This window comes from Dunckerocampus dactyliophorus, chromosome 7 (assembly GCF_027744805.1).
Source record: "Dunckerocampus dactyliophorus isolate RoL2022-P2 chromosome 7, RoL_Ddac_1.1, whole genome shotgun sequence".
Classification (NCBI taxonomy): Eukaryota; Metazoa; Chordata; class Actinopteri; order Syngnathiformes; family Syngnathidae; genus Dunckerocampus; species Dunckerocampus dactyliophorus.
The window spans coordinates 22,202,776-22,230,533 of record NC_072825.1 but is presented as its reverse complement, the minus strand read 5'-3'; the positions used below and the strand labels follow the sequence as shown (position 1 = coordinate 22,230,533).

The window sequence follows — 27,758 nt, the reverse complement described above, 5'->3', positions numbered from 1 at the left end:
CAGTTGCCTGTGTTTGCCTAATGGTAACCCCTGGTTAAACGGCACATAATAATAATTATATAACACAAAAGTCACATTTGACAGTCAATAGCTCATTTTGATGAAAAATATTTTATTCCGTGCACACTGGGTCAATCCACGGTTTGCCATGTCACTCTGACCAGTTAAAACAGTGCTCACAAAACCATAATAACAGTTACATGTGGAGACCATTGGGATAAATTATTCTGAAACATTATCTAGAATATGCACACACATTCTTTTATCAATACAGTATAAATAGAAAAAAATATTCCTTGTTTGCAGGGTCATAGATTCTCCCACTGTCATGATTAAAACTACACCAATAAAGATAATATACATTCTATGTATCACTCCGACACTTCACCTAAAATAATCTAGATTTAGGGCAGCAGCAACAACTTTAAGTCAGAAATGAGTAAAGTGTATAACTTTACATGAACTGTCCCTTACTTAATAATGCCATGTTATCCAGACAACATACTAGAATATACATCCGGTGGTGCTTCCTGTGGTTGAACTACACACATTCTGGCAGGAATGCCAATAAGAAACAGCACATTTTGATTTTGTCTGAGGGAAAAATGCATTGCAAAGAGATTTGAGTAGAAAATATGGTCTGATATGGTCGAGTGTGTCTTGCTGTTATGTTATCTTGATTGTCTGCGGCATTTATTTGAATGGGAACTGTGTTGGGGTTTTTTTTGGCACTAACGTACTTGACCTTTCACCCGCAATGAATCCTGTGGTTTGTATTTTTTCCCCTCATAAGAATTTCCTGCACTAATACCACAAATTGTATTTAACCTTCTCTAACACACTACGGCAGTGATTCCCAACCTCTGTGCCGCTGCACATCAGTGTGAGAGACCTTCAGGTGTGCCGCAGGAAATGATCACACAATTTCACACAATTGATCCAAAAATTATGAACTTAATTATTTACTACAAATGTATCTGTTCATTGATTTTTCTCATGTAAAATACATGCCTTGGCTCAGTAAACGTTGGGAAACACTACACTACAGTCAATATTCCACAATGTAACCACGATGGACAGAGACTTTGATATTATGCAGATTTAACAGTAGGAGGGATTATGCTAAACTCAACCAGATTTCTTTGCTAGAACACTCTTTGGTTAAATTTGATTTAACAATCCATGGTTGTCATTGCCATTCTGCCATCTTAATGAATGAATGTGCTATATAATTCTTGGCTGCAAAGCTAATCAAAGATTATCAAGTGACCAAACAAAAAAGAGTTTTTTAAGTAGTGGTACATGAATATGTATCACGTTTTTATAAATTGTTACTGACTTTGGGTGAATGAGGAGTGTTTTCTGCGGAAGAAAAATTGTCCTATTTTCTGAGAAAAAAAGAAATATTTTTTTCCAATAGTCTGCAAAATTGCAGCACCATGAATGGCGAATGTGCGGGGATCCACTGCACTTCCTATGCATTTTTCATCCTGTATCCATGTTGTCTCTGTACTTGCCGCTGTCGGTCTGGTGTAGTTTAAACCTCCGCAGAAGAGACTAAGTCGAGCAATAACGTATGCTAAATGCTGCCACCTAGTGGACATAAGAGCAATAGCAGCAGTTTGCACATCTCCATCAATGCGTCATTCAGGCAACAAGTTGGATGAGAAATGCAGCAAAATAATACTAACATATCTGTATCAGTGATACTGTGGTGAGCCTTTACAAAAATATATGTTGTAACAAAAACAATGCTGTCACTGATAACAATTTCCTGATTGACCAACTCCCTCTGGTGGTCGTCCAGGTGCAAGACCTCGGATTGCTGACATGGCCCTGAGTTGTTGGAAGAGTCAGTAGGCTACAGTAAGATGTCGTTCCTCTCAAGGGCGAGGCTCCAGCCTGTGTGACAGTTCAAACAGGGTCTGCTGATTGTCAATGATGTGAAGGTAATCCATATAGGCACGCACATCTGTACCGCTCTTCTGGCTGATGCCGTTCACTGGGAGAACATATAACATTGAATCATTCTGCAGAAGCATACTTTATCTTTTAAGGCACAATCGCAATACTGACCCAAGTGATATTTCTGACACTGCCTGATGATGCGGACTGTGTCTGCTATCATGTGCTGAAGAAGAAGAGCACTTTATTTAGTATTTTATGTTAAATGCAACAGCTTGTCTCTTCAGTGACTTACCAGCTTTTCAAAATTTACCAGATTATCATGAAACGTCTTGTTGCCTTCGTGAATGAATGTGATATCTGGGGAAAAACTAGATGTTTAGTTTCAAGGTATTGTTGGTGTTCTACTGCTGTGTTTCTAAAGCATGTGGATTATGAATATACTGTACCTTTAAGTAGCAGAGGAAGAAAGGGGATCTTTGGCGCCTTCATCTTCTTGAAGGTGTCCCTGTAGGCCTTATGGTTCAGCGATGGATCCTGTGAAAACAAAGCAAATGTGTTGGGAATCTCAGCGGGGCAAACAATGTATGCCTAAAAAGAATTGGAGAAGTGTTTAGTCACTTAAGCATTGATGTTTGTTTTTTTTGGGGGGGTTTTTTGCATTGAATTTGTATTCAAAAAGGAATTGATAAGGAGTACCGTGATGGTCTCCAGCTCTGAAAACAGCTTCTTGAATTTCCCAGGAATTTTCTACAAGAACAAATATATCAATAAATAAATACAAATTATATATAAATTATGAAATAATATGACTAATAATAACAAATATTATACTCAATAATTATAAGACATTATAATTACCTCCCATGTCTGACTGAGGCGGCTGACAGCTGCAGTGTTGAGGCCCATTATGATAGCAAAGAAACAGTGGAGGTTCCTCTGTGCTTTGCAGCTGACAAACAACATGCAGCGTTGTCACTTGTAACAGTTCAACAGCATATAAATTGGTGCAGTTTATTGATATACCACTAGAGGGGGAAGCATCCCCATACCATAGCTGGTTTTCAAAGTGCGGTACAAAGTGAACTAATAGACGTCAGCGGGTTTTAAGTTATTTTTCTCAAGTTGCTGTCCCTCCTCCAAAATCTTTTGGCACGACTCATACTTTGAAAACTGCTGCATATACAGTCTATACATACAGTCATCCCTCGCTACATCTCGGTTAACTGAGTCAAATTCGACTGATCAAATCTGATCGCTCCCTCACTCTATCGCGGTTTTCAAAATAAATAAACGATTGCTGTTTCGTGGTCATATTCCTGCGCAGTCGGCTCTCCATTCTTATGTACGTGATGAAGACGCTCAAATCGTCTTCTGCGACGGATCTTGTTTACGTGTGTGTTCCACAGCAGATGAAGATGCGAGCGTCTTCATCACATACACAAGAATGGAGAGGCGACAGTGCGCAGGGGATATGGTGGGAGACAAGTATAACACAGAGCGATTTGTGAGGTCTGATTTTTTTTCGAGGAGGCATTTTTCTGATGCAAATGTATTACTCTTTTGTATTACTCTATTGTTTTGAGAAGCCAAACTCTTTACTTATAGGACCCAGCAACTAAGCGGAACTACGTTTCCTCGCCACGGAAATCCGACCAAAAGTAGACTCACGGAACCAATCGGGGGGTAAGTCACCGTTGATGTAGTACACTGCTGATCTGAGCTATCCCTTACATTAACATCGCACTGCATGTAGTCAGCCATGGCATGTCTGTCTGATAGAGTGAAAAGAAGTTCCCATATTCCTTGTGGAAGTGGTTAAGTTTTTGACTTATTTGTCTTTTTTCCCTCACTCCGTTCGAAACACTTTCTTAAGTTTAAAATAAGTTAATTGGAGGTTAACTAGTAAGCACGCTAGCATGCTATGCAGTTGTGGCCGTCTATTGTGTCCCCGCAGTGATCCCGTGACCTGCGCATTAGCAAATTGACATAAAGAATAATAGGAGTGTAAAGGTGACTATATGGGTGTTATTTCATGTCTACACAGCTCTAATAATGTTTAAAAATGTATTTAGAAAGTGGAACAGTGGAACCTTGTTTAGCATCCACCCCGTTTAGAGAGTTTTTTTGGAAGATTTTAACCACAGTTTTACCTTGGTTTTTCTCAGGTTACCGTACAATATGGCGTGCATCTTGTCATGTTTTTAATACATTTACTAAAGAACAGGAAAAGGTAGAAACAAACTTTTTCCATGTTTATATAACTTGTTCCATGTTTATATAGCCATAGAACACAATATTCTGTGTGCCTTGAAAGATCAGTCAAAATTGTCTACAATGGCTGGTAGTGAGCGGGTTGTCTTTTGAAAAATGGCTGGGATTGACTGACTTAAGCAAATTGTATTTATTCTTGGCCTAAATTAAGATTTTGAAGCATAAAATGGCTAAATTAACTAATTGATTTTAGTTAATTAACTAAAAATTAATTAACTAAATTAACTAAATTAACTAAATTAACTAAAAATTAATTAACTAAATGAACTAAAATACAAAGTACTTGTAATATGTAATATGTAATATGTAACAATACATATGTAATGTAATATTTTACATTGGCCACTAGGTGTCGATGTTTGAAGGGAATGTGATGCAAGGGAACACATTTACTGTGGAGTTTTGCTTATGTCTTAAATGGCTTATTTACTTTTATTATGACTACGATATTGGGTAATACGAGTGTGAAGTCATTTAAGGCCGCCATTACAATACATTGACGAGACAATAGCCATCGTGGGAAGTAAGCTGTCAAGGAAAAACAACAAGGAACTGCTAACGTGTGAGTCTGTGTCATTTTATTCGTCTCATATGGTGAATTTTCTCTGATCTTCTATATTGGGTAATACAATTGTAAATGTGACTATATTGTATGGGTGTTATTCCATGTCTATAAGGCTCTAATAATGTTAAAAACAGTATTTAGAAGATTGTAGACATGTTTTCTATGCGATTACGAACATATTCCATTTATGAATATTCACTTATCACGGTCGAGTCTGGAACAAATTAATCGCAATAAACAAGAGGTGACTGTATTTATGTGCATTTCGAATGAAATTGTTTTCTGCAAGTAAAACTATAATTGTAGGACTATAAAAATGTGTTTTGTGTTAACATTTTTGGCTTTCTGGAATAGATAAATTGGATTTACATCATTTCTTAAAGGAAAATAATCCAAGTCAGACCTTCTGGAACAAATTAATAATGCAAACCAAGGTTCCACTGTCTATACATACATTTTATACACAAAGACACACACACACACACACACACACACACATACCTGTACATACAGATATATAGAAAGAGAGGGAGCGAGAGAGAAGCGTATATTGTATATTTTGATCTGTTACTTGCTTAGATGGATAGATAGATGGATAGGTGAAACATGATGCGGTATGCTTTGCTGATATAGACAGATGCTTACTGGTCAGCTATCTTGATGAATTTCTTGATGAGTTGTACTCTTTGGCAGAGGGCTGTGCACAGCAGCACCTCGGTCATCACCCACAGCTGGAGCTCATTGCAGCGCTGCAGCAGCCGCTCTAGCGCCGCCGTGTGGCTGCCGCTATTATGACGTCTGAATGTGAAGTAGATGAGCTCTTGCTGCGGAAAAAAGAACACAGCTCATGAGTCAACAGTCTCTGTCACTTAGAAACACAGGCACATCATTGACACAATAATGCAGGAAATGACCAAATGTGGCACAAACCTCATGTATGGAGTCAAAGATGGTCCAGTCAATGTTGCTGAGAGCTGCAGCCACGTCCCAAGTGTTTAAACTAAGCATGCGAGCAGTTCTCTGTTGCAGTTTGGAGTTTTCTGTTAATGGGTTCTGAAGATGAATAAAAAGAAAGAGAACATCATGCAGATGCTGATGATCCACTCTGAGAGTCAGGTCCAACATCAGAAACCCCTCAGAAATGTTACTGTAGAAATTCTTTCAAGAGGAGTGGAAGCTTTTCATTTCTATTTTATGTAATGGCCTGATATGCCAGTGGTCTTCCTACCATGACTTCACCCAGATCCTTCCTGCAAACATGCAGTCTTCCCACCGGCCGCAGCAAATGAGAAAAAACTCTGTCGTGAGGCTGCAGGAGTAGTCTGCCTACAGGAGGAGAAATGTATCGCATATCACAAAGAACAGACATCAGGGAGAATTTGTCAAGCAGCATGGAAAAGATGGGACTCCATAGGGCAGCCACTGACTGCACTGTTTACTGATAGACTATCAAATGCTTCTTTTAACTGCCAGGTCATCATGAAAAGCATGTCTATTGGTTAACATGTTTAGAATTTCAAACAAACTAACGACATCCAATTCAAGAACTGTATATGTCAGACAGTGTATACACTTTAAGTATTTATATCATAGTGTGTGTGGTTTATAGTGGTGTAGTACTGCATTGCCTCATACTAAGAGCTGCAAAAGAAGGGTGAAACATTACCGACATCCAATGCAGTTCATCAACTGCAAACTACAACCACAATATTAAACATATTGTTAACTTAACACCTCTCCGACACTGTCAAACTGAGCATTATTATCTTTGTAAAGGAAGTAGGTGTGTCACAAGCTCTCACGAGATTAAAACGTGACAAGGGTTGTTAAAAAATTTGGGCATTGGTTTCAGCACCTTGGTGCATTTGGTCCAAAGAACAACGGTGCAAACGGAGTGAGCCCTTTTGTCAGTCATACAGTCTCTTTGTCTCAGTGGGTGGAGGCGGGGCCAGTAGCGTACACACAGAGTGCCGAGCCTTGTGAAGAGCAATGCAAGGTAATGTAATAGAAATTAAATTAATAGATAGCAATATATTCTCATATATTTTTTTCATTTTACCTTTCTTAAAAGTAATGTTAAAATCTCGTCTTGTTCTCGTCGATCTCGCGTATTGTCTCATGACACGCCTACTGATTATTATTAAGTTACATGCAATTTCATTTCTATAATATCGATCCTTGAGAAGACATAAAATGGTTGCTGTAAATGTAAATGTGACCTTATACAGAAGTGTTTACCTCCAGGATAAGTGACAGCCACCAGCACCAGTTCCCCCTGGGACATGTCCATCCTCTCCGCCACCACATGCAGCAGCTCCTGAGCCACAATCCCAGGTTGGGCCCTCATACTCAGGTAAGAGTCCATCGTAATGTACACATGACACGGCACTATAACACAGGCAGAACAATACTTACAAAACAGAAAAATACATATTTTTCGCAGTACAGTTCCACAACACTGCAAACTAAGTACCGTATTTTCCGGACTATAAGTTGCACCAGCCAAAAATGTACAGTACAGTGAAGAGTAAAAAAACATATGTAAGTCACAATGGACTATACGTAAGTCGCATTTTGGGGGGGAAATTACATTTCACCTTGAAAGGCAAGTTATAGTAATAACAATAAAAAGGAGAACAGGCTAAATAGCTGTCTGTTAACGTAATCTGAATAGGTGGTATGTTAACATAACATATTAACAGTTATTCGGATAACTATAGCCTAAAAATCTTACAAAGTCATCTACAGTCATGGAAAAAATGATTAGACCAGCCTTGTTTCTTCAATTTCTTGTTCATTTGAATGCCTGATACAACTAAAGGTACCTTTGTTTGGACAAATATAACAATGACAACAAAAATAGCTAGTTAAATTTATTGGCAGTACAATGCTATAGCTATTCATGTAAGAACTTAAGTGATTTTGGTTATTATCAAGAAAACCATGGAAGTTGCTAGATATCACCTCTTAAATTCAACTCTTATGAGCTATATTTGTTATCATCATCATATTTGTCCAAACAAATGTACCTTTAGTTGTACCAGGCATTCAAATGGATCAATAAAGTGAAGAAACAAGGGTGGGTTAATCATTTTTTCCTTGACTGTATATTCATCGCCTTGGCACCTACTTGGCCGTGGAGACGTAACTGCACTGTTGACAAGCTCTCCCAGCAGCACATTGTTCAAGCACCCATTTGTGAACTTGTTCCTCTAGCTGTGGCCGTCTAGCTTTTAGCCTGCGATTTCGTTTTTTTTTTTTTGTTTTCTTCTTCTATCGTCCGAGCTAGTCTCTCACAAGTTTGTTATTCACTCCAAACTTTCTTTCTGCTGCTCGATTAAAGTTTTCGGCTGCATATTTCACTACTTGCAACTTGTAATCTGCAGAATATGATTTTCTTTTTGGGGGCATTTGTGTTCCGTCTTCCTCTGTTGTCTTTACAACTGCCTGTTGTGAACAGGCATGCAGACGGAACCACGTGACACTCCACGCCATACAGTAGAAGAAAAAAGAACGGATGTGCATAAGTCTTATGCGAATAATTGTAGAGTATAAGACAACAAAATATCAGGAGAATGTCGACTGAGGTGAGTCATGTCTGTTGAAATATTCACTTTGCCGTTTTGACCTGAAAACGTTTCCGTGTGGATAGCTCCTCAGTTGTCTTTATAAGTTGATGTCTACATTGTAGATTTTCAGTGGTACAGGACTGATTGACTGGCACACAAGCCTAGAACGCCCTCTCGCAGCTGCCAGTTATAAAAAAACATATATAAGTCGCAGGACCCGCGCAAAAATGAAAATAAGTGTGACTTATAGTTCAGGAAATACAGTAACTTTTACCACCTATTCCTTCCTATCTCAAGTCAGAAGATTTAATCTAATCTAATTTATAGATGTAATATCCTGGCACCGCATGCTTGTGCAGGTTTTCTCCTGGTATGTTACCTGTGTAGCAGATATTGTGTGCATATTTTGCAAAATCAATGACTTCCACTGCAAATCACCTTACAGGATGCAATTACAGTTAAAATCAGAGCCACTCACTAAAACCATGATAATCCTGTCAACTACGTCTAACAATTTCAAATGTACATTGAATAGAAGATCCTTGTAAAGACCTCAGGCTTGGAGAATGTGTCATATTAGACCCAATATGTTAATGGTACAGTAAAAGATACATTTGATTGTGAATTATCTTTCTGTCGAAGCAAGAACATTGTAGATTTCGAATTAGGCCTACTTGTATATCCAAACACTCAACAATAGACACATGTTCCTTGTCACGAAGTGTAGGCATACAAGAACTTTGTCTAAGCAAGATCCCTACTGGATTGAAATAGAATGTATAATTTTCCACTGGTTTCCCTCACGTGCTTTCCAGGAACTACATGCCGTCTTCTGTTTTCAACCCAGCAGCCGTCATCAACTAATTTACCGCTTCCCAGCAGCACAACATACTGCTGCTTTTGTATTGTTTTCCAGGGGCCCTGTCATAACTCAGGAATGTGCATGTCAGACTGTCAGTTGTCTGAAGAATTCCCATTGTGATACTGCAGAGAATATACCTCACTAGAATACATTTACGTGTGTGTGTTTTTACGACTCACCTTCCTTTGTCTCTCTTTGCGTGGCCCTGGGCAGGAGGCCGTTGTCTTTCAGGCTCAATTGGTGGAAAAGCGCTTTGCTCTGGAAGAAGTGAGATGCGTGGATTTGGATAACAAAGAACAATGTCAAACTAGACAGGAAATGTGCAGACATAATCTTCCAACACCTAAAACAGTAAGTACACAGTATTGAGTATGGCCTATTTATTACATAATAGAAAAAAAACACTCACCTTTCTTTGCGGGGAATATTCCTCCACCGTGCTAAAAGAAAAAAATGATAAATTAAACAATAAAGCACCAACATAGGCCCACAAATGTTTCATTATTTAGCCCTTGAAGTTTTTTTTGATTTGCATAAATGCATCTCCCACGCAGTCTATAATCAAAGTCAAGGGTATGTGCTGGCTTCACTTCATTATTTAAACTCAATGTCAAGAAGGTGAGAGTAGATTGCTTTGTAGATTTTTTTTTTGACTTTTCAGTGTGATGTGTTTATTTGTTCAGCCTATATTCACCTCGGTGCAGCTTGATGGACGGCTATGACGGTTAGCCCCCTGTGTCTGTGATGGTGCTTTGCATCACAATGGGTGCGTTGGCACAAAGCCTGCCCTGAGAGACCCACTGCCTGGGCAGCAGCCGTCCTGAGCTCATAAAAAAATATTGCAATGTATTTCAGTTTCTACAAGAGAAGCAATGCAATTGAGTTGCTAAGCTCTTTGAAACAAACAACAGGCTTTCTTTTTGCTTAAAAGCTAGATTGAGTCAGTCTGCACTCCCGCTGTTGCACAAAGCAGCCCAATCTTGTACTCCCAATGGGCCTCATTGTAAAAAAGAAAAGGCCATAAATAGTGTAGAATGTCATTTAGTAACACCCACACAAAGTGTCTGGCTTTATATGAGCGGCTGTTGTGGTGGGTCCTCCTCTGAAAGTGAGTGGGAATGAGGCACCATCAGGTCGGATCATTTGCACTAGCTCCTAATGGGGCAGCAGGTCAGAGCGTCCCCAGGGATACTCTGATTGGAGGATGCGGTCCACAGAGAGGGGAATAGGGGGGCCGTCACACATGGTGATGTGTCTGGCTCCTGGAGGACCGTAGCTGTTTGTTTGTTAGTGAACAGAATTACTTAAAAATGACAAATTTACTCTAAACCTTGTGAATGGGTGGGTCATGGGTTAAGGACAAACCTTTTGAATTTTGATGCAGATATCTTCCACATGGTTAACATTGTGAGATAGGCCATTGTCCTTCATTTCTCAGTGAATCTTGTACAATTGCCGCTAATCCAATTTAGAATTGTTTTCACTTTGTTTTTTCATTTTTTTTTAATACTTTAAACCTTTTTAAATTAATGTACAGCAGCTTAACTTTCACAATAACAATAAACGAAACAGGTATGTGTAATAATGTAATACTGTACATATTAATAATTCATTCTTATAGAACTTGATATGGCCTACATTTATAGCTATCATTACAAGCCAAGACACAATAAATATGGTCTTATTTTATGGTAAAGCCATAAAAAATAGAACAAAATAAAACACACGATATTGCAGGAAATAGGGGCACAATATAACACGCCTGACTTTGTACAGGTGTGTTTATGCAAATGTAGTAGTCTAGTGTTTATTTGACCACCGAAGTCAAATTATTTGCATATTTTCATGCAGAGAAATGAGACGATGCAATGAGCTGCAGCTTCCATTAAAAATGAGCTTGGTTATTATCTTGCAAGGACAGAATGTGCCAAAATGTGGCTCTTAAAATTGCAGTCTTGCTTCAGTAACCTGGTTATGTCCCCCAATCTAATGTGGCAACATCAAAAAGCTCTATCTCCCCAAGCAAAACGTCTCCAAAATGGATAGTTGCACAGCATTTCTGACTGTATTTTTGCTGCATTTATCGTCTCAGTGCACAAGTCCATTTGTAAGAGCTGAAGAGTGCAGAGTTCAGTGAGGATGTTAATTTATGTGCAGCTTCTTCTTTTTTGTCAAGATACACAAACTTTTCTTTCCTTTGAAAAGTTTCTGTATTCCCTGTAGTTGGGAGATTCAACATAAAAAGCTCCTCGACTTTTACACTACATTTCTTTTTCAGCCTTTGTAAGGATGCATTGATGAGACGCTTTAAAAAGCTGCAAGCAGAGAAGCTCTTTCTCTGTGTGGTGAAAGGACACTGAACGTCCAGTCTGAGCTGCAGTGGTTCATTCTTACCCAAAGATTATGATTCCCTTTTGCAAATAATTACAATGTGACTAGTAATTTGTCATTAATGACCTTTTAATACTTACTTCCTGCGATGCAACTGGTAGAGCTTCTGCAGCTCTCTCACGTCACCCTCCAACGCTGGGTGCTCGTAAATGTCATCCACCATGTAGCGGTACAAAGTCTGGAAGGAAACGTCTATTTCCATTACACCCTGTTATGCCCACAAGCAACGCTCACACCCTTTTTTAAAAAAATACATTTGTCCTCTACCTTCATGAACAATTTGACATGTTCGTCCTCTCTCAGGAAGTCCCTGCAGAGCTGCATCCACTGCGACACCAGGTGCACTACTTTCTGTTTCCTCTCCAGAGCCTCCATGGCTTGCTCTTTCACTCTGCATCGTTTGCAGCAATAAGTGGAGATGGGTTAAGGCGTCAACACAGCCTGACTTCAAATGTACGGAGTGTAATTGTGACTTAAGGCTTGTTAGCAAGGATGTTGGTGGAGTGATGAGGGCAAGCGTTATGTTTGCTGTTGCTGAAGGATATTGTCCTAGAAGAGCTTGGCACAAATCGCTGGTTGACATGAACACGGGGTAGGTCAACAGAAAGTCATCCAGAAGTGTGTCTGTAAACAGAGACACATTATTTCAGTGGGAACTCCTAAGTTGAACAACCACACGGTGCCACAATTCAGACTTCAGGGAAAATATGGCTAAAAAATGGAATCAAATTTTGTTTGTTTTTCTTTGGCGTTTTTGTAATATGGTCATAGAAGGGTGCCAGCGATGGAAAGATAAAACCTTTGACGATAACCATAGCTACTCAGTGCAATACGGGTTTTTCAAAGTAGAGGCCATGTTGCTTATCTATTACTTCAAACAAGAGGGGTGTCCAAAGTGCAGCCCGAGGCCATTTGCTGCCTGCAGGTCACTTTTGTTGGCCTAAAAATACAATTACAGTAACACAGTATTGAGAAGGTTGTACAACCTTCTAAATAGAGTTTTTAACATTACTGGAGATCTTTTGACACCCCTATAGTCACCTTTACACTTGTACTGTACGTATTACTCAATACGGTAGACAAAATATGAGTGAATAAGCCATTTAAGACATAAATAAGACTCATTCTCGTGTGTGTTGCTATAAATGTCTTCCCTACGGGACCTGAAAGAGAGGTGGACAGGAAGTGATGTCCGGGGTTCAGAGTTGAGTTTCAGCTTTGCGTGTATAACACCCTCAATTTAGGCAACATTTAGGCAGAAAATACGTAACATTTGCTTCAATAGGCATATATATATGTTTTTTTTTTACCAATAATAGGCAATATTCATCCATGAAACAGTATGATTTATTAATTCATATATTTTTGAAAAAATAAATGTTGAAGTGCGAAATGGCGAGAGACGACTGTAGGAAAAAGGGTTAGGGTTAGGGTTAGGGTTAGGGGAAGAGTAAAAATGCATAATGTTAGGAGTAAAGGTTTACTGTAAATATTAATACTGTACTAATAACGCAACGCTGACATGCAGACTGTTTTTTCCGATAATTCTACATACAGGTGGTCATAGGTTTACGGCGTTCTGAGTTTTGGTGTTTTGTGATGACGTACACATTGCCATAAATAACTAGTTACATGCACGCAGTGGTGTATAATAAGTCAGCGGATAAATACTTTACTCTGACAGCAAGGGCAATGTCACTTTTGTTCTTTTCAGTTAACTATTTAAGTTTAACCTCAATTATGTCTCCCAAAGCAGTGAGGCAGACTCGTTTGGTGGCAGCATGTAAAACAAATTGAAAGTGAAATTAGACATTGTAAGACGCTCGGTGGAGAAATCAACATTGGCTGCATGCCCAGTCCAAGCTGCTGAAACGTGACGAATATCATTAAGGATAAAGACGGTATCTTTGAAGCGCGCACTGAGCTGGAAAAAAGGCTTGTAGAATTGCAATTGCAACATGTTATTCTTGGAATGAACTCCCAATAGATTTTAAACTAAAAGAACTGGTATCACTCGACACCTTCAAGGCTCTTTTAACTGAATTTGTTTAACTGAGCTTGTTTTTATTGCTCTTACATTGCATTTGTATTAGTGTATTTTATTTGCGTGTGTGAACGAATGCGTGAACTGCTGTGATTTACAGCTGTGGTTGTGCTGCTGCCCCTTGAGAAAATCTGAAAGGATCTTCTACTATAAAATGAACAATGTTAATGTAGTATAATGTAGTATAATATGAGGTAATATAATCTTTATTGAGACTTCCTCCTCCCAATAAGCCTCCTCCCTTACAACACCCTTCCTGTGTACAAGACAACCAGTCTTCGTTATTCCTGTTTCATTTAGTTATTGTACAGTATTTAATATTTCTATTACTGTATTTTACATATCTTTCACGTGTTCTGTGTGCCGTGTGAGTGATTTAGGTTGCGCCAAAACTTACAGTACATCACTGTCTAGGAACGGAACTCGTACGTAACCCCAGGACCACCTGTGTAAGGTTAATGGTCCCCGCATCCTTTGATTTGTCAGTATGTGGCCAAGGGTGGAAAACTTTTGGATACCCCTGCATCACCAAAACCGTACATAGAAGCAACCACAAGGCTCAATGTGTTCTTATTTTGCCACAAACAGATAAACATTAATTCCAGCAATACCTATAAAACGCCACAAAGTGACAGTATCACTAAAATAACTTACTTGTCTGTCAGGTCTTCAAAGGGTGAGTTTGACTTTATTTTAGTTTTATTATACAGTGATTAAGTATTTATACTTGCATGACAATTAGGAATGTCAAATGTTACTTAAAACATTGACTGGGCAATTCATAAAGGTTTTATGATGGCAACGGTTTGAGCCTTGAACAAATGAATCCGCTTTACATTATTTTTTGAGGGAAAATGTGAAATGAGAAGACTTGGAATTCAACCAGCATTCAACTTTGTGGGTTCCACTATGTAACAACACTTTTAGATACTGGACCTTCAAAATATTTACATCAGTATGACTGTACTAAAAGCAGGGCTCATGTGTTAAGCAGTATTTAAAAAAAGGGCCACATAAGTGAGAAAAAGTCTTTCATGACTGTGATGATGACTTCCCCTGGCCCACTGAGGATTCCTCGGTCCTATTTAGCCCTGCAAGTCCAAACAAGCCTGCACATGGCTTTATCTTCAATGACACATATTGGCCATGTCAGGCTGTAAATGTGTTGATAAGACAATCACGTTAATGTGTAAGTTGAGTCCTTGCAAACTGTGATGAAGTCTCTGAACAACAGAGACTCACCGGTCATAATGGGGGAAAAAAGCTAATAATGATAACATAAAACAAATATTAATATTTGTTTATTGCATTGTATTGTATGAGTCCATCATTTTGAACATTTTCTTAAGTAAAATCACTGAATTTCCTGATCAAGTGAGGCTGCCATAGTGCCTGCCAGTTTGTGTTTGTCAGCATGTTCGCAATATTAGAATGTTGCAGAAACATTTATTATGTCTGTCTCTGTCTGGCATCCTTCTGTCTCGATAGACAATGGTGTGACATCATTGTTCTTGCTAATGGGACAGTAAAACAAATAGAAGTGTCAGACGGGAGGCACTTGCAGTACCGCTGCATCCTGAAGGGGTCAGGCATGTGTGAGCTGGAAGGTGCTTTTCACTGGCATTCTTCCAAGGAGGGAAAAAAACAGCGTTTTTTTTTTTTTTGTTGTTGATAGCAGCAGCTCTAGCTAGCAGAAAATCAAAGATATTTTTGCTCTTAATTTGACTACCAAGTTGGAGGATTATTTACCCAAACTCACCAGGAGGTGATCAGACTTTTGCAACAAAGTAACAAAACTTGCATGTACTTCATATACAGATCAAAGGTAAGAACACATGTGTTTCCTAGTTAATAAAAAATAAAATACATGGGACTAAATTGTATTTGAAAACAGTTTTTTAAAGACTTTTTTTTTCAAAAGTGAATTATTCTCTTTTTTTTGTTGTTAACCCCTTAATGAGCAACCTGTGTTACCATTTAAAAGACCCTCCAAAAGAGTCAGTGCCTCACCAGTCATGAACCCCACCGCACGTCACTCCTGAACAGCAATCTGAGCTTGCTCAGCTATCATCCTAATGTGTTTTCTGCCAATGTATCCGCGTGTGTTGTTTTGCCCCTCTGAAGGTTACACATGCTCAAGTGTTCCTGTAAATGGATTATATTATGGTCAAGGAAAGTGATAGCAGGCAAGACTCAAACAGCGCAAGGCACAAGCAGCAGGGAGGTTCTGTTATTTCAGCCTGTTCGAATGACAATATAGTAGAATTTCATACAAAAATTTCCTAAAATAGTTTTACACCTGTTGATGAATTAACATATTTAGTGATGTCCATATCACACCTGTGTCTATTGCTAAGGAAGCCTATGGCATGGAAACATACAAAATATCCGTTCTCATAATCATAATAAAATATTCTACAAAATGCAATCCACTGTAAATCATAGAATTGTACTCAAACCACAACAAACTGCTTTTTAATGTACAATAACGTAATTACAATAATGTAATATATCAATCGTGTATAGATATTCAAAAGAGAACGTCTCAAGTTGAATTCTATAAAAGTGGTACATTTTCTAGAAAAATATGCCTTAGAAGTTGAGATGCTCGATACTGGCTTTCTTACCAATATCAATATCTGATATTGTCCATCACTCCATTACTGACACCGATATCAACCGATACCGATGTCGGCAGCATGAGCTCTTCACTCAAACTAATTTGGTGTAATGTACACATTGTGCTTTTTTTACTGGATGCATTGCACAGATAAACAGTTTGTGCAAAATAAGACAAATACAGTACAACAATATGCAATCAATTAATCACAATGCATGTTACTGACTCTTCCTGGAGTGTGATATTGGATTAGAAGTCGATTAGATGTCGTCTTACTCCACCCTCGCATAAACAGTGTTTCATTTCATGTCCGCATGACAGGTTGGACTTTAGTTTTGGTTTTCCGTATACTTCATGTCATTTCCTGTTTGGTGCTCTTATTATTGTTTTCTGTTTCCTGTTTGGTGTGATATGAAGCTGCTTTGCGATTGCTGGAAATCGCGGGCAGTGGTACCTCTTTTCCCTTTTTTGCAATCGGAGGGCAAAACATGTAAGTGATCCCAGATGGCAGACATCCTGAGCTTGTTGCTCCGTGGAGCACAGTGCACTTTGATGAGGTCTCACTTGTGCACCGATATCATTATCGGCAGAAAAACCAATACGATATGATTCGATATCTAATTTTTATGCCAATATCGTACAATAATAGTTCAACTAAACCTGGAGTTCAAACCAGCATCATTTGTCATCGTCACACAAGAGAACATCCAAAAGGTTAAAAAACGTCTGTCCCAAGAAAGTATAACATCCTCTCAACTGCAAGTCATCTTGAAGCTACAAAAAAGCATTCTAAAATACCCTAACAGCACATTGCCAGTGGGTAATCGGCATTTATATTCTAAAGTACCCATTCTATGACATTAAGCATTAGGCCAAACATTAACAAATGTGGTTGTCCTTTCAGAGGAAATTCATCATGGAGTCATTGATCCCCTCTGTCAATCTACCATAAAATTAATCAGGCTGACAATCCTTTTTCCATTTCAATAATACACATAACATTGATTATCACAGCCTTCCAGATAAGCATGTTAATGTGCTCCTTATTGGCTGCAAGTCTAAAATCCATTGAGGTAGAAAATCTTTACACTCTTGAACACAAAGGCCGTATTACATGCATTACATGCTACAAACTGGATTTAGCGATTATGGACTGAGGCAGATCTGAAATGTAATTGGTAGTATCATGTAGTGGTTCACGTAGCTGCCTTTCATGCAGCTGATCCTGGATTGGCTTTTGAATGACTGGCAACCAGTCCAGGGTCAGCAGTCTGCCTTTTGACCTTATCCAGGTGGGATAGGCGCTGGCATCCCTGCAACGCTCAACCAAATAAGCGGTATAGAAATTCATAGATAGTACCGAGTAGACTTTTTCTTTGCCGCTTCACAAGGGACACCATCAGCATGCTGTATAATTGTTGGGGCAGCCCTCCCTTCACTGCAAGACATTTATAAATCTCGCGTCTTACGAAGAACACACAACCTCATCAAGGACAGCACACATCCACAACACTCATTATTCACACTCCTACCATCAGGCAGACGCTACAGGAGTTCGAAGTCCAGGAACACAAGACTGGCAAACAGCTTTTACCCACAGGCCATCAGGCTTCTCAACGAAGCACTCACACACGCCGCACGCAACACACGCACACACTCATAGCACTCTATTTATTTATTCATTCATTGGTATTCATGTCTCTTCTGTTGTTGTTGCTTAATTTATTGTTATTAATGTTTCTCATGTTCTTATTCATTTTTTTGTGTTTTCTTTCTTCTTGGGAGAATGAACAGAACAAGAATTTCATTGCAGAGCAGAACTACCTGTTTTACTGCGCATATGACAATAAAACTCTTGAATCTTGAATGAGCACATTGAGCAAGTGAGGTCATTGCAATTCAGAGCATTGCAGAGGACTCAGTGGAGATCAATTTCAGGCTCATTGCTTCTTCTATTTCTAGATGTATGGCTCTTTGACCTTGGGACATCACGCTCCCTGCAGAGACCTTGAGTGCACTGCTCGCATCGTCAACTCATGCTGAACGACTCCTCAACAATCCCAGGGAACTTAAAGGTAAGTGGGTTGTCAGTGTACATGCAGGGAGGGATGTGCTACGCATTACATTGTTCTAAATCTTCATATTCCTGCACTCCTGTGTTGACTCTGGTTGCTGAACACATTCCATGAGACAACATTCAAATCAACTTCATTCACTTCCTCTTCAAAACAAAGAATCACTGCCAGTGAGGGCTTTCACCTGCCTCCATCCCTACAACGGATCAACTGTGACCTCTTCCACTTCCCAGGCAAGCCCAGTAGAGAAGGCATCTACTGTATCTCCCTTTCTCTTTCCTCCGCTCCTTCCAGAACTCACCCCCTCCTTGCTAGTCTTTCCCTGCAATCACCGTTTCTCATCCAAGCTTTAGCAACAGAGGGTCTCCTCTGCCTTGGCAACAGTGTGACATTATGAGTGTACCTGCTGCCAAATGTGGTTGATGCCAGGCTGGGAAGTGTGTCTGTTGTCTTTCCAAAGCTACCCTGCCTGCTCTCAGCATACAGGGCATCTTTTGCAAACATACAGTGACAACATCACAGAATGACAGCTGTAAAGTTGCATTCCCAGTTCCCAATAAACAGCATTAGTGATAAAGGTGTACCACTGACCTGGTTCTTTGCCCTGTGATGCCACCTGCTCCTCATCCAGTGCCAGGTCATTCAGCAGGTGATCCAGGATCTTCTCCGGGGTCCCTGACACCACCGTGTACCTGTCAGACACGACAGAGTCAGTGGACGAGTCCTCGTCCATGGAGGACAGCGAGCGATTGCTGCTCCACTCCTCCTCGCCCTCCGTGCCCTCGTCATCTATGTAGCGGAAGTAGGGCACGTCGAACGTGGGCAGAGTCGGAGGCTCTGTCCGGCCGATGCTGTCACTGCTGCTGGTCCCCTCAGACCCTTCCTCGTCTTCGTCCTCATCCTCCTCCTGCTCCACCAAGGCTGCGTGCAGCAGCAGCCTCTCATCCCGCAGCATCCTTGCCCTCACGCCGGCAATGTTACCGTGGTTACTGTTGCATGCCCTCTTCACCCATCCATCCAAAGTCCTGTGTCCCCCCTCCCTAGTCTATTAAAGCTCCCAAATTTCTGGATCGGAAAGAGTGGAGCTCACAGAGTTGTGATGGAAGCATGTCTGAGTGTGAGAGTGATCCAGAGAGAATGGTAGAGGTAGAGGAGACAGCCACAGTGAGAGCGAGCAAGGCAGGGATTTGTGAGTGGCTTTACCTCCTCTTCCTCGCCTCCTCCTCCGCCTCCCTTCCTCCTCCCCTCGCTGGTGGCTGTGACGACATCCTCTGAAGGACCAACACACAGCGGCCCCGCTCCAACACACGGACTGCCTCGTCACTCTGGACAGGCTGGACAGGAGAGATAGATGGAGGGAGGGAGGGAATGAGGGAGGGAGAGAGGGATGGATTGTATTATCACCAAGGAGATACCCCCTCCTTCCCTCCCGCTCTGTATTTTCTCCCACTAACACAAATCACCACTGATTTCCATCACAATACTCTGTCAAAGCCTGTACTGTAAATGAAGCCAAATTTCCACAGATCATTATTCAGCCTCTATCAGTAGGAGCCCATTCAGGGATTAACATAAGTGGCTCATGCATATTTTAATTACTGATTCTTATGTTGGGTCTATTAAATTATGGCTGGTGCCTTCAGGTTTAGTGGTGTGGAGTTAACATACTCTGCTGTCTCCTAGTACCTTTACATGTATCATTCTTTATTCACATTCATATTTGTAATGCCACGTCATCCAATCACTAACATACTGCACATTTGAGATCCTCACTAAAAAGACTGGAAAGGTCACCTCTGTTCCATCTTTAAATCTTCACCAATGTGACAGGCCAGACCCTCTTGTTTTACACACCTATTCACCGAGCAGTGTGAGTGCAAAGCATGCAGTAAGTCAAAACACCATGCCAAAATCCTGATTATATTTCAACTCAGTTGCATCAGCGGTGATCAAGATACAGTGAAAGGAAATTCATCAGTGAAACCATGCCTGGAAAAACACGTGAAAATAACTCCAAAAAACACGAGTTTGGCTTGTTAGATTTTGTGTTTTCGCCTACAACTATCAAACAACCGCGGCTGCTTTTCCCATGAAATACGATCAAGACTCTCAGTTTGTTTAATTTAATCGAAGTAGGCATAAAATATACATAGACAAGACTTATGGATAATGCGGTAATAATAAATATTCCTTGCTGGGTTTCTTTCCGGCATACACAATATATTTAGCGGCATGCTTCATGATGTCTAAATACTCAGATAGTGTAGGAAATGTGTGTTTTGTGCAGTTCACCACAGTCTTAAATATGAACCACCACTGCACAATAATCTCCAACTGGTCTCTTTTCACCAACATAATGCACTAAAATTCCTATATTTTACTATAAAAACATGATATTGTGTCATGAATGACTAAACAATATTTTACCCTAACCATCACAATGTTAATTTCCTTCTATTTTCACAGCATTAGTTATCAAACCAAACTCTAAAACATTGTCATGAGTCTAGTTTTATGCACCAACGGTTGTTGTTACTGCTTCTAGAAAGCCTAAATATTGGTAGTAGCCACTTGACAATGCAGTGCTTGCATCACAGATATTGGCCCTAATGAGGACCTGACAGTATGGTGCACGCACACGCATCCTGCATGGGCTCAACCTTTCAAACCTCCTCTCTTGAGCCATCAGTCAGTGCAACACTCATCTCTGTGCATGCAATTAGCTGTGCAGACAGCCTGGAAGTGGTTGTGCTTTTTCTTTTTTTTTTGCCCTAATTGCCTTTTGCACAGAAGCGTTCAAGCATCCAGGCACATTACCAGTGGTACTGTATAGTGTCCAAACAAATATGCAATACTGTGCAAGTCTTGTTTTGATGACTTTTTTCAAAGAAGTTGTAGCAAAAGCAGTATATGGTTGGTCTTTGCCTTGAATGCATTTTTTCTTTCATATTACGGTAAATTGTGTCATGCACACTTAGAAGTAGTTCTGAAGGCCATTTCACTCCAACTGCAACTATAAACATGCATGTGTGGTGTAGAGTAGTGTATGTGAAGGAAAGGTGTAGTGTAAGAGACGCTCATTCTAAATCCTTGCCCTGTTATCATCTAAGGTGACCATATTTTCATTCCCAAAAACCAGGACACTCAACCCGGCAATGAGATACTGAAATGATACTGGAAGTTCACTGACAGATGCCTTATAATTTCAATACATTTCAAGTATGCGTCTTTTTTTTTCTTATATTGCAAAATACTATATACAGGGTTATTTAAAAAGAATGAACCGATTTCATGACGCACTGCTTCAGTTCTCAAGCATCGTCATGGAATGAGTCAGTGACTTTTGGAAAGAGGAGTTTTGAATGACTGCCACAGGGGTGCTGTAGAAGGGGGCCGAAGACCTTGCTTTGTGTGCTTGGCCTGCGAGATCCCCAGACCTCAACTTGTGGGATTTTTTCTTGTGAGGATATGCAAAGGATCTTGTTTATGTTCCACTGCTACCCACTAACCTCGATGACCTTAACATTTAACAACAGTGAGCAACTCAGTGGATTGTGATATGCTGATACGCTATATGATAGGATTTCTCTTATCACATTAATGTTGCCCGTGCTGCAGGTGGTGGCCACTTGTAAGACAGGAACTAAAACATGATTGTGAGTAGAATACTTGTGCCAGGAACCTTAGGTCAAATGCTCACGTTCCCAAGTTTTGGAATGTAACCAATATTTACATCAGTGGTGCCCATTATGTCGATCGCAAGCTACCGGTAGATCGCCAAGGTAGTTTGGGAGGATCGCGTAAACGTCACTTTGTAGCTGTCGCATGTCATCAGTCAACTGACATTAAGCTCCCCTACTGTTTCGCGCTTGCTCCCCCGCAGCGTTTCAAGTTACACACGGAGATTCAACTTTCATCTTTATTATTCTGATTATGGATGAACTAACTCAGCGGTAAGACGCTTATAACTATAACAAAAGTTATCTGTTGACTTGTAGCGGCTTGTTATGTAGAAAAAAAGTGTATTGTTTGATGGCTTTGATTCACATCATGAACTCAACTATTTCACAATGAATTGGAAAATGTGCCCAGACTGCGTCACATGCAACGGAGCGCCCTAATGCCGGTCAATTTAATGGCTCACAGAAAAACGATGAAAACCAGGACATTTTCATCACTTGCTAAAAAAAACCCCAAAACAGGACGGCCAGAACAGCACACGAAAACAGGATGCTTGTTCACCTACTGCTATCGTGTATTTAATTGAGAGAGAACTATATATGAAAAGAATGAAATCAGCGTTGCTAAAACAAGAAATTCTTTAAGTCTTTGCAAAAAGCTTTTCTGTCTAGTATCAAAACAGCGAAGCGAGTTGACTACTATTAACTGAGTTTGTTAGCGTAGCTGCGGTCAATGTGTAAACTAACCTTTCCTCACAATGAATTATTGATCCAGCTCCAGTACACACACTGAGCCGTGTGGTTATTAGATGTAACAACAATCAGGTCTCTGGAGCAAAATGCTTGTAATTGGACGGAACTCCCAGGCCCTTAGGTGACCTCCACTCACAGCTTTAAGTTCTCCTAAAATGGACTCTTGTCTGCAGAAGAGTAAATACTACTGAAGACGCATGTGGCATTAGATGCTTTATTGTCTCTCTCTGGGTCACAGATGCGTTCCACTGGATGGAGGAGGGACCCTCTCTGTCTGTTTGCATGGCTCTGTGATGCTGCAGCAGCGCCTGGCATGCATGGTATGGAACACTCAAAGGACCTGGAAGATGTCAGTCCTGATATCACACACATTTGATTGAAATTCCTCACGGGTTGTGTGGAAAAAAGATAGCAAAAGAGTCAAACACCAGCTTGATTTTCAAAAAAACATTTGATGTTGACTTTGCTATTCCCCAAAGGTACCTCTGTTCTCATTGGCTAAGCTGTCATCATAGCACCAGAATGTGCATGTTATGTAAAACTTGAACATTTGGCCAAACATTTGCACAGGAAGTGCACATTCTAATACGAAGTAGCCACGTCCAACTAGATGAAATGACAAATATAAATCATGCAATGGGGAAAACATACAAACTAAATAAGATTGAAAGTGATTGCATAACAGCCAGAGTGCACTCGACTGAAATAGTCATGCAGTCACCATCTGGGAACTCTAAGCTCTTTGATGCCCAGATTTAGATATGTATATGAGTAATGTATGCATGCAGCATCATTGGATTACTGTAAACTATTGCATTATCTGGAGACTCAGCTGCATAATCTCTATATTTCTATCCATGTCAAGTATTTAATGAGGTCTCTATATCTACTGTACATGCACTTGTCATTCGTATACTTAATTTTCCACTACGTTCCAATATACAAGAAAAGCTTGCTGTATCAAATACGTAATCATACGCAGATAAGCGAAGGCATTGTGCAGGCAAAATGTCACTATATTGAATAACAACACAGATAAAGAGATTTAGCCTTTGGAGAAAAGGTCGGGGACCTGACGCACCGGACTCCACCCTGAGAGGCTACATGATGTCTGGACATGGTGGTCTGGGCCACTTGCGTCAGTGCTTCCTGCCATTGTTACACAGTTTCGCGCAAGCATCCAGGCGGTAGGAAGCCGAGCCCACTATGAGCTCAGTCTGTCGGAGGCCATCATTGTAAAAGTGATGAGGACTTGTAATGGACGTGATGTGGTCATACTTCAGTCACCCTACTTACTATTTGTTCATAACTGTCTGGAACTCCATTTAATTGACATTTACAGTGGGTGAAACTGAAAGCGACACCAGATTATAGTATGTCTGAATATACTAGGGTCACAAATATGAGGATAATTGTATTTATTTATATTTGTATGCTCCCTCAGTGGATTGGAGATAAAACAGTTTGATTGTGATTGCAGCTTTCATTTAAGATTTGCATCAAAATATGCAGCTTGCATCAGTGGAACATCGGTTTTCGTCATTAAACCGTTTCAAAAAGTCAGACAAAAACCAAAACAGTTGAAAACCAAATACATTTTTCCCATAGGAAATAATGTAAATGCAATTAATAACGTATTCATGACAAATGATATGGATTAAAGAACATTTAACACATTTAATAAGTAAAACTAATTGAATTTGCTTTCACCATTATTGAGCAACAGTTGAAATCCAACACTAAAGACTTGTTGGTGGACAAGGAGATGAGTGGAGAGAGGTGGGGAGGGGACAGAAGAGCCACATGGACGCTGTTTCACTTGACAGATTCCTCTAAGGCAGGGGTCTAAAACTTGCGGCCCGCGGGCCATTTGCGGCCCGCCAAGTCACATTTTGTGGCCTGACTTGTCTTCAAAGATGAGTGTAATACGGCCTGCGACAAGCCAATGTTACTCGTAGGATGCACACATAAGCCTACACTGAACTAAAAGTGTGTGAGTCACTTAAAAAATGTGGTAAAAAAATTCCACCCATTTTCTATACCGCTTGTCTTCATGAGGGTCACGGGTAAGCTGGAGCCTATCCCAGCTGAATGCAGCAAAATATAAACTGTGAAATTATTTATTTATTTATTTGATTCACCCTATTACTGTATCAAGATATTATTGTTATTGTGAGCCATGTATCGCGTGTCGTATCGTGAGGTACCCCGAGATTCCCAGCCTTACCCCCAATACTTGATGCGGCCCAGCCTCACTCAGACTCTACCTCCAGCGGCCCCCAGGTAAATTGGGTTTGAGACCCCTGCTCTAAGGCCTGTAAGGAATCAGTGTTTTTTGTCCCAACTGTAAAAGAACCAGAGACTGAGTCACCAATGTGTGGACACCTTGTTAGGGGACTAGTTTGTGAGGCACACTGACCATACGATAACCGGGACATTATTTCATTTTCGTCCTACAAAAATCGAGATTCCACTGTACTTGGGATTTACAGCCATTCCAGGATCTTAAAGCAATAAAGCATTGGCGAGCTCAATAGCAAAAGCCCCGGAAGACCATGAAAGACCATTAGAATAGATGATGGTAAAATCCTTCCACTGTTGAAAATAAACACAATATCACAGCAATTCAGAGGAACAGCTCATGATCCAAAGCATGCCACATCATGTGTCATACATGCAGGAGGCAGTGTAATGGCATGGTCATGTATGGTTCCTAATGGAACATGCTGACTGGTGCTTACTGACCATTGCTGACGGAAGTAACAAGATGAAGCAACTTAAGACTTTTCTTTGAAAGAAGTGGCCTGATACCAAGCAAATAGAACATGCTTTTCACTTAGTGAAGACACAAGGCAACAAGATCCATAAACAAGCAGCAAGTGAAGTCCTTGCAAAGCATCTTCAGGGAGGAAATCCAGAATTTGGTTATTAGCCCTCAGTCAGTGACTTAAATCCTTTCTATCCAAATATTATCCAAAGTCGGCTCAGTTGAGAGGCATAGTCTCCCCAACTTGTCCTGGTTCTTCCCCGAGGCATTCTACTCGTTGGACATGCCCTGACACCTCCCCAGGGAGGCGTCCAGGAGGTATCTTGACCAGATGCCCGAGCCATCTCATCTGGCTCGCCTCGATTTGGAGGAGCAGCGGTTCTACTCTGAGGTTCTCCCGGACGACAGTGCTTCTCACCTGATCTCTAAGGGAGAGCCCAGCCACCCTATGGAGGAAACTTATTTCGGCCGCTTGTCCTGACCATAGTTGAGGGTAGGAACATAGATTGACCGTTAAATTGAGAGCTTTCCCTTTTGGCTGCCCAAACAGACCGATTCAGAGAGCGCATCACTGCAGACACCGCACCAATCCGCCTTTCGATCTCGTATTCCATCCGTCTCTCACTCGTGAACAAGACTCCGAGATACTTCAACTTTTCTATTTGGGGCAGGATCTCACCCCGGCCCAGAGATGGCACTCCACCCTTTTCAGGGTGAGAACCTTGAAGGGGCATTGTCCTCCCAGCCGCTTAACACGCAGCTGCGAACCAATTCATCCATAGTATTTATTGTTACTGTAATCTGGTACTACCATCCCTAAAATAGTAATAAAATATCTAGTTTTCCCATGTCATTTGTTCTTCTCTCGCTGTAAACATCAACACTGCAACATTACAAATGTCATCTAAGCCCAGATTGAAAGATGACTTTGCAAATATTGCTATCATGACATCATTATGTCATTTCTCACACATACACATCTCTGCAGGTTATAAAGCTTGCCAAAGTAGCTAAATGTTCTGTGTTGCTCACCTCAGTTGTCCTCTCCGGGCCCTTGCTGTGATTCTGCAAGAAGCGGCAGCCATCCTTGGCCAGTCTCTGGACCATCTCCAGTTTGGACAAGTCCTCCTTATCATGCAGGATGCACATGCTGCCCGGCTGCAGCGTAGGGGACACAGAGAAGAAGTACCTCAGACCACAGTCCCATGACATCACTGCCTTTCCAACCAGGACACAAAACAAGCACAACTCGTGTCTGGGAGCTGATTTGCCAAGAGGTGAGCTGCTTTAAAATGAGCTTCAGTTGCAGGCTTTTGACTTTCTGTCAGTGCAGCCTAAGTCAATCCAAGTGTGTCTTTGTAGAGGAGAGTCCCAGGGAGGCCAGGTATGAGTGAACGCATACAGAGTGAATGACAAAACTCCCTCTCGCCCTTCCCTTGCCTTTCACTACATTGGGAGGGGCGGGAGTTGGGAAACAAGGCAGGTCAAGGAAACATCTGGCCAGCCAAACAGACCCAAAAAGGAAGTTTGAAAATCTCTTGAATGCGGGAGAGCGTCTCGATTTAGGAGTGGGCAGCAGGGTGCATTGCACTGGAAGGTCACACTTTGTTAACTTTGTTCATTTATGCACACAATACATTAAGCAAATGTCACACATGATTTTAATACATGCGCATGTCACAGATTAGCTAGGAGTATATTGCCTTGTGTCCATCATTCAAATTTTGCTGTCATGTTTTTTTTGTATTTTCTTGTTAAATTATGTTTTAAGAATGTGCCGCGAGACGCACTTTGGACATCCATGGTCGATTATTTGAAACAACAAGCTTCAGCTGAATCTACTTCAAAATAATTGTTAGTCGCAGCCCTGTGTGTTTTTAATTGTAAGTTGTCCATGGAAAATCACAACATTCTACTACCATTTACTGACATGCATATCCATTCAATTCTGAATTGTGTTAGCTACCCAGTATGGTTTATTTCCCCATTAAGGGCTTATAATAATCTTAAAAATATCAGACTTTAGTAACAGTGCTCATTTGCTGTGAATTAGAATGCAGTTAATTAAGACCAACTTCCATCTGAAGAAGCAGCAGTGGTCTACAGTGGTCATTTAGTATGGCGACGTAAATCTTCATTTGCTGTAAAGATCATTTGAACTTGCTCGTTATATGTAATGTTTCATGTTTGTGAGGTGGCTACAGAGGGATCATTGGTATGTTACATACTATAGACTGACCAAGGGCAGTCGTA

General features: G+C 40.6%; 1 protein-coding gene across 4 annotated transcripts; it reads right to left on the bottom strand.

Annotated features, from left to right (window-relative positions):
• Positions 1-91: 91 nt before the first annotated feature.
• LOC129185627 (rap guanine nucleotide exchange factor 5-like) lies at positions 92-26,890 on the bottom strand. Of its 4 annotated transcripts, XM_054782936.1 has the most exons (19): positions 26,538-26,890; positions 19,509-19,639; positions 18,897-18,997; positions 12,112-12,190; positions 11,834-11,978; positions 11,647-11,744; positions 9,870-9,995; positions 9,585-9,615; positions 9,355-9,433; positions 6,983-7,132; positions 5,973-6,070; positions 5,675-5,797; positions 5,390-5,568; positions 2,767-2,857; positions 2,605-2,655; positions 2,355-2,442; positions 2,201-2,265; positions 2,077-2,131; positions 92-2,002 (listed from the first exon to the last, which is right to left on the bottom strand). In XM_054782936.1, exons 1-19 carry the CDS (start codon positions 26,715-26,717, stop codon positions 1,884-1,886), a joined length of 1,989 nt encoding a protein of 662 aa, XP_054638911.1. In that variant the 5' UTR covers positions 26,718-26,890; the 3' UTR covers positions 92-1,883. The 4 variants fall into 4 exon arrangements, 3 of the variants coding, with proteins under 3 accessions (XP_054638911.1, XP_054638912.1, XP_054638913.1); XM_054782937.1 differs by lacking the exon at positions 9,870-9,995; XM_054782938.1 differs by lacking the exons at positions 9,870-9,995; positions 19,509-19,639; positions 26,538-26,890 and having other exon boundaries at positions 18,897-19,484.
• Between the last annotated feature and the right edge of the window lie 868 nt (positions 26,891-27,758).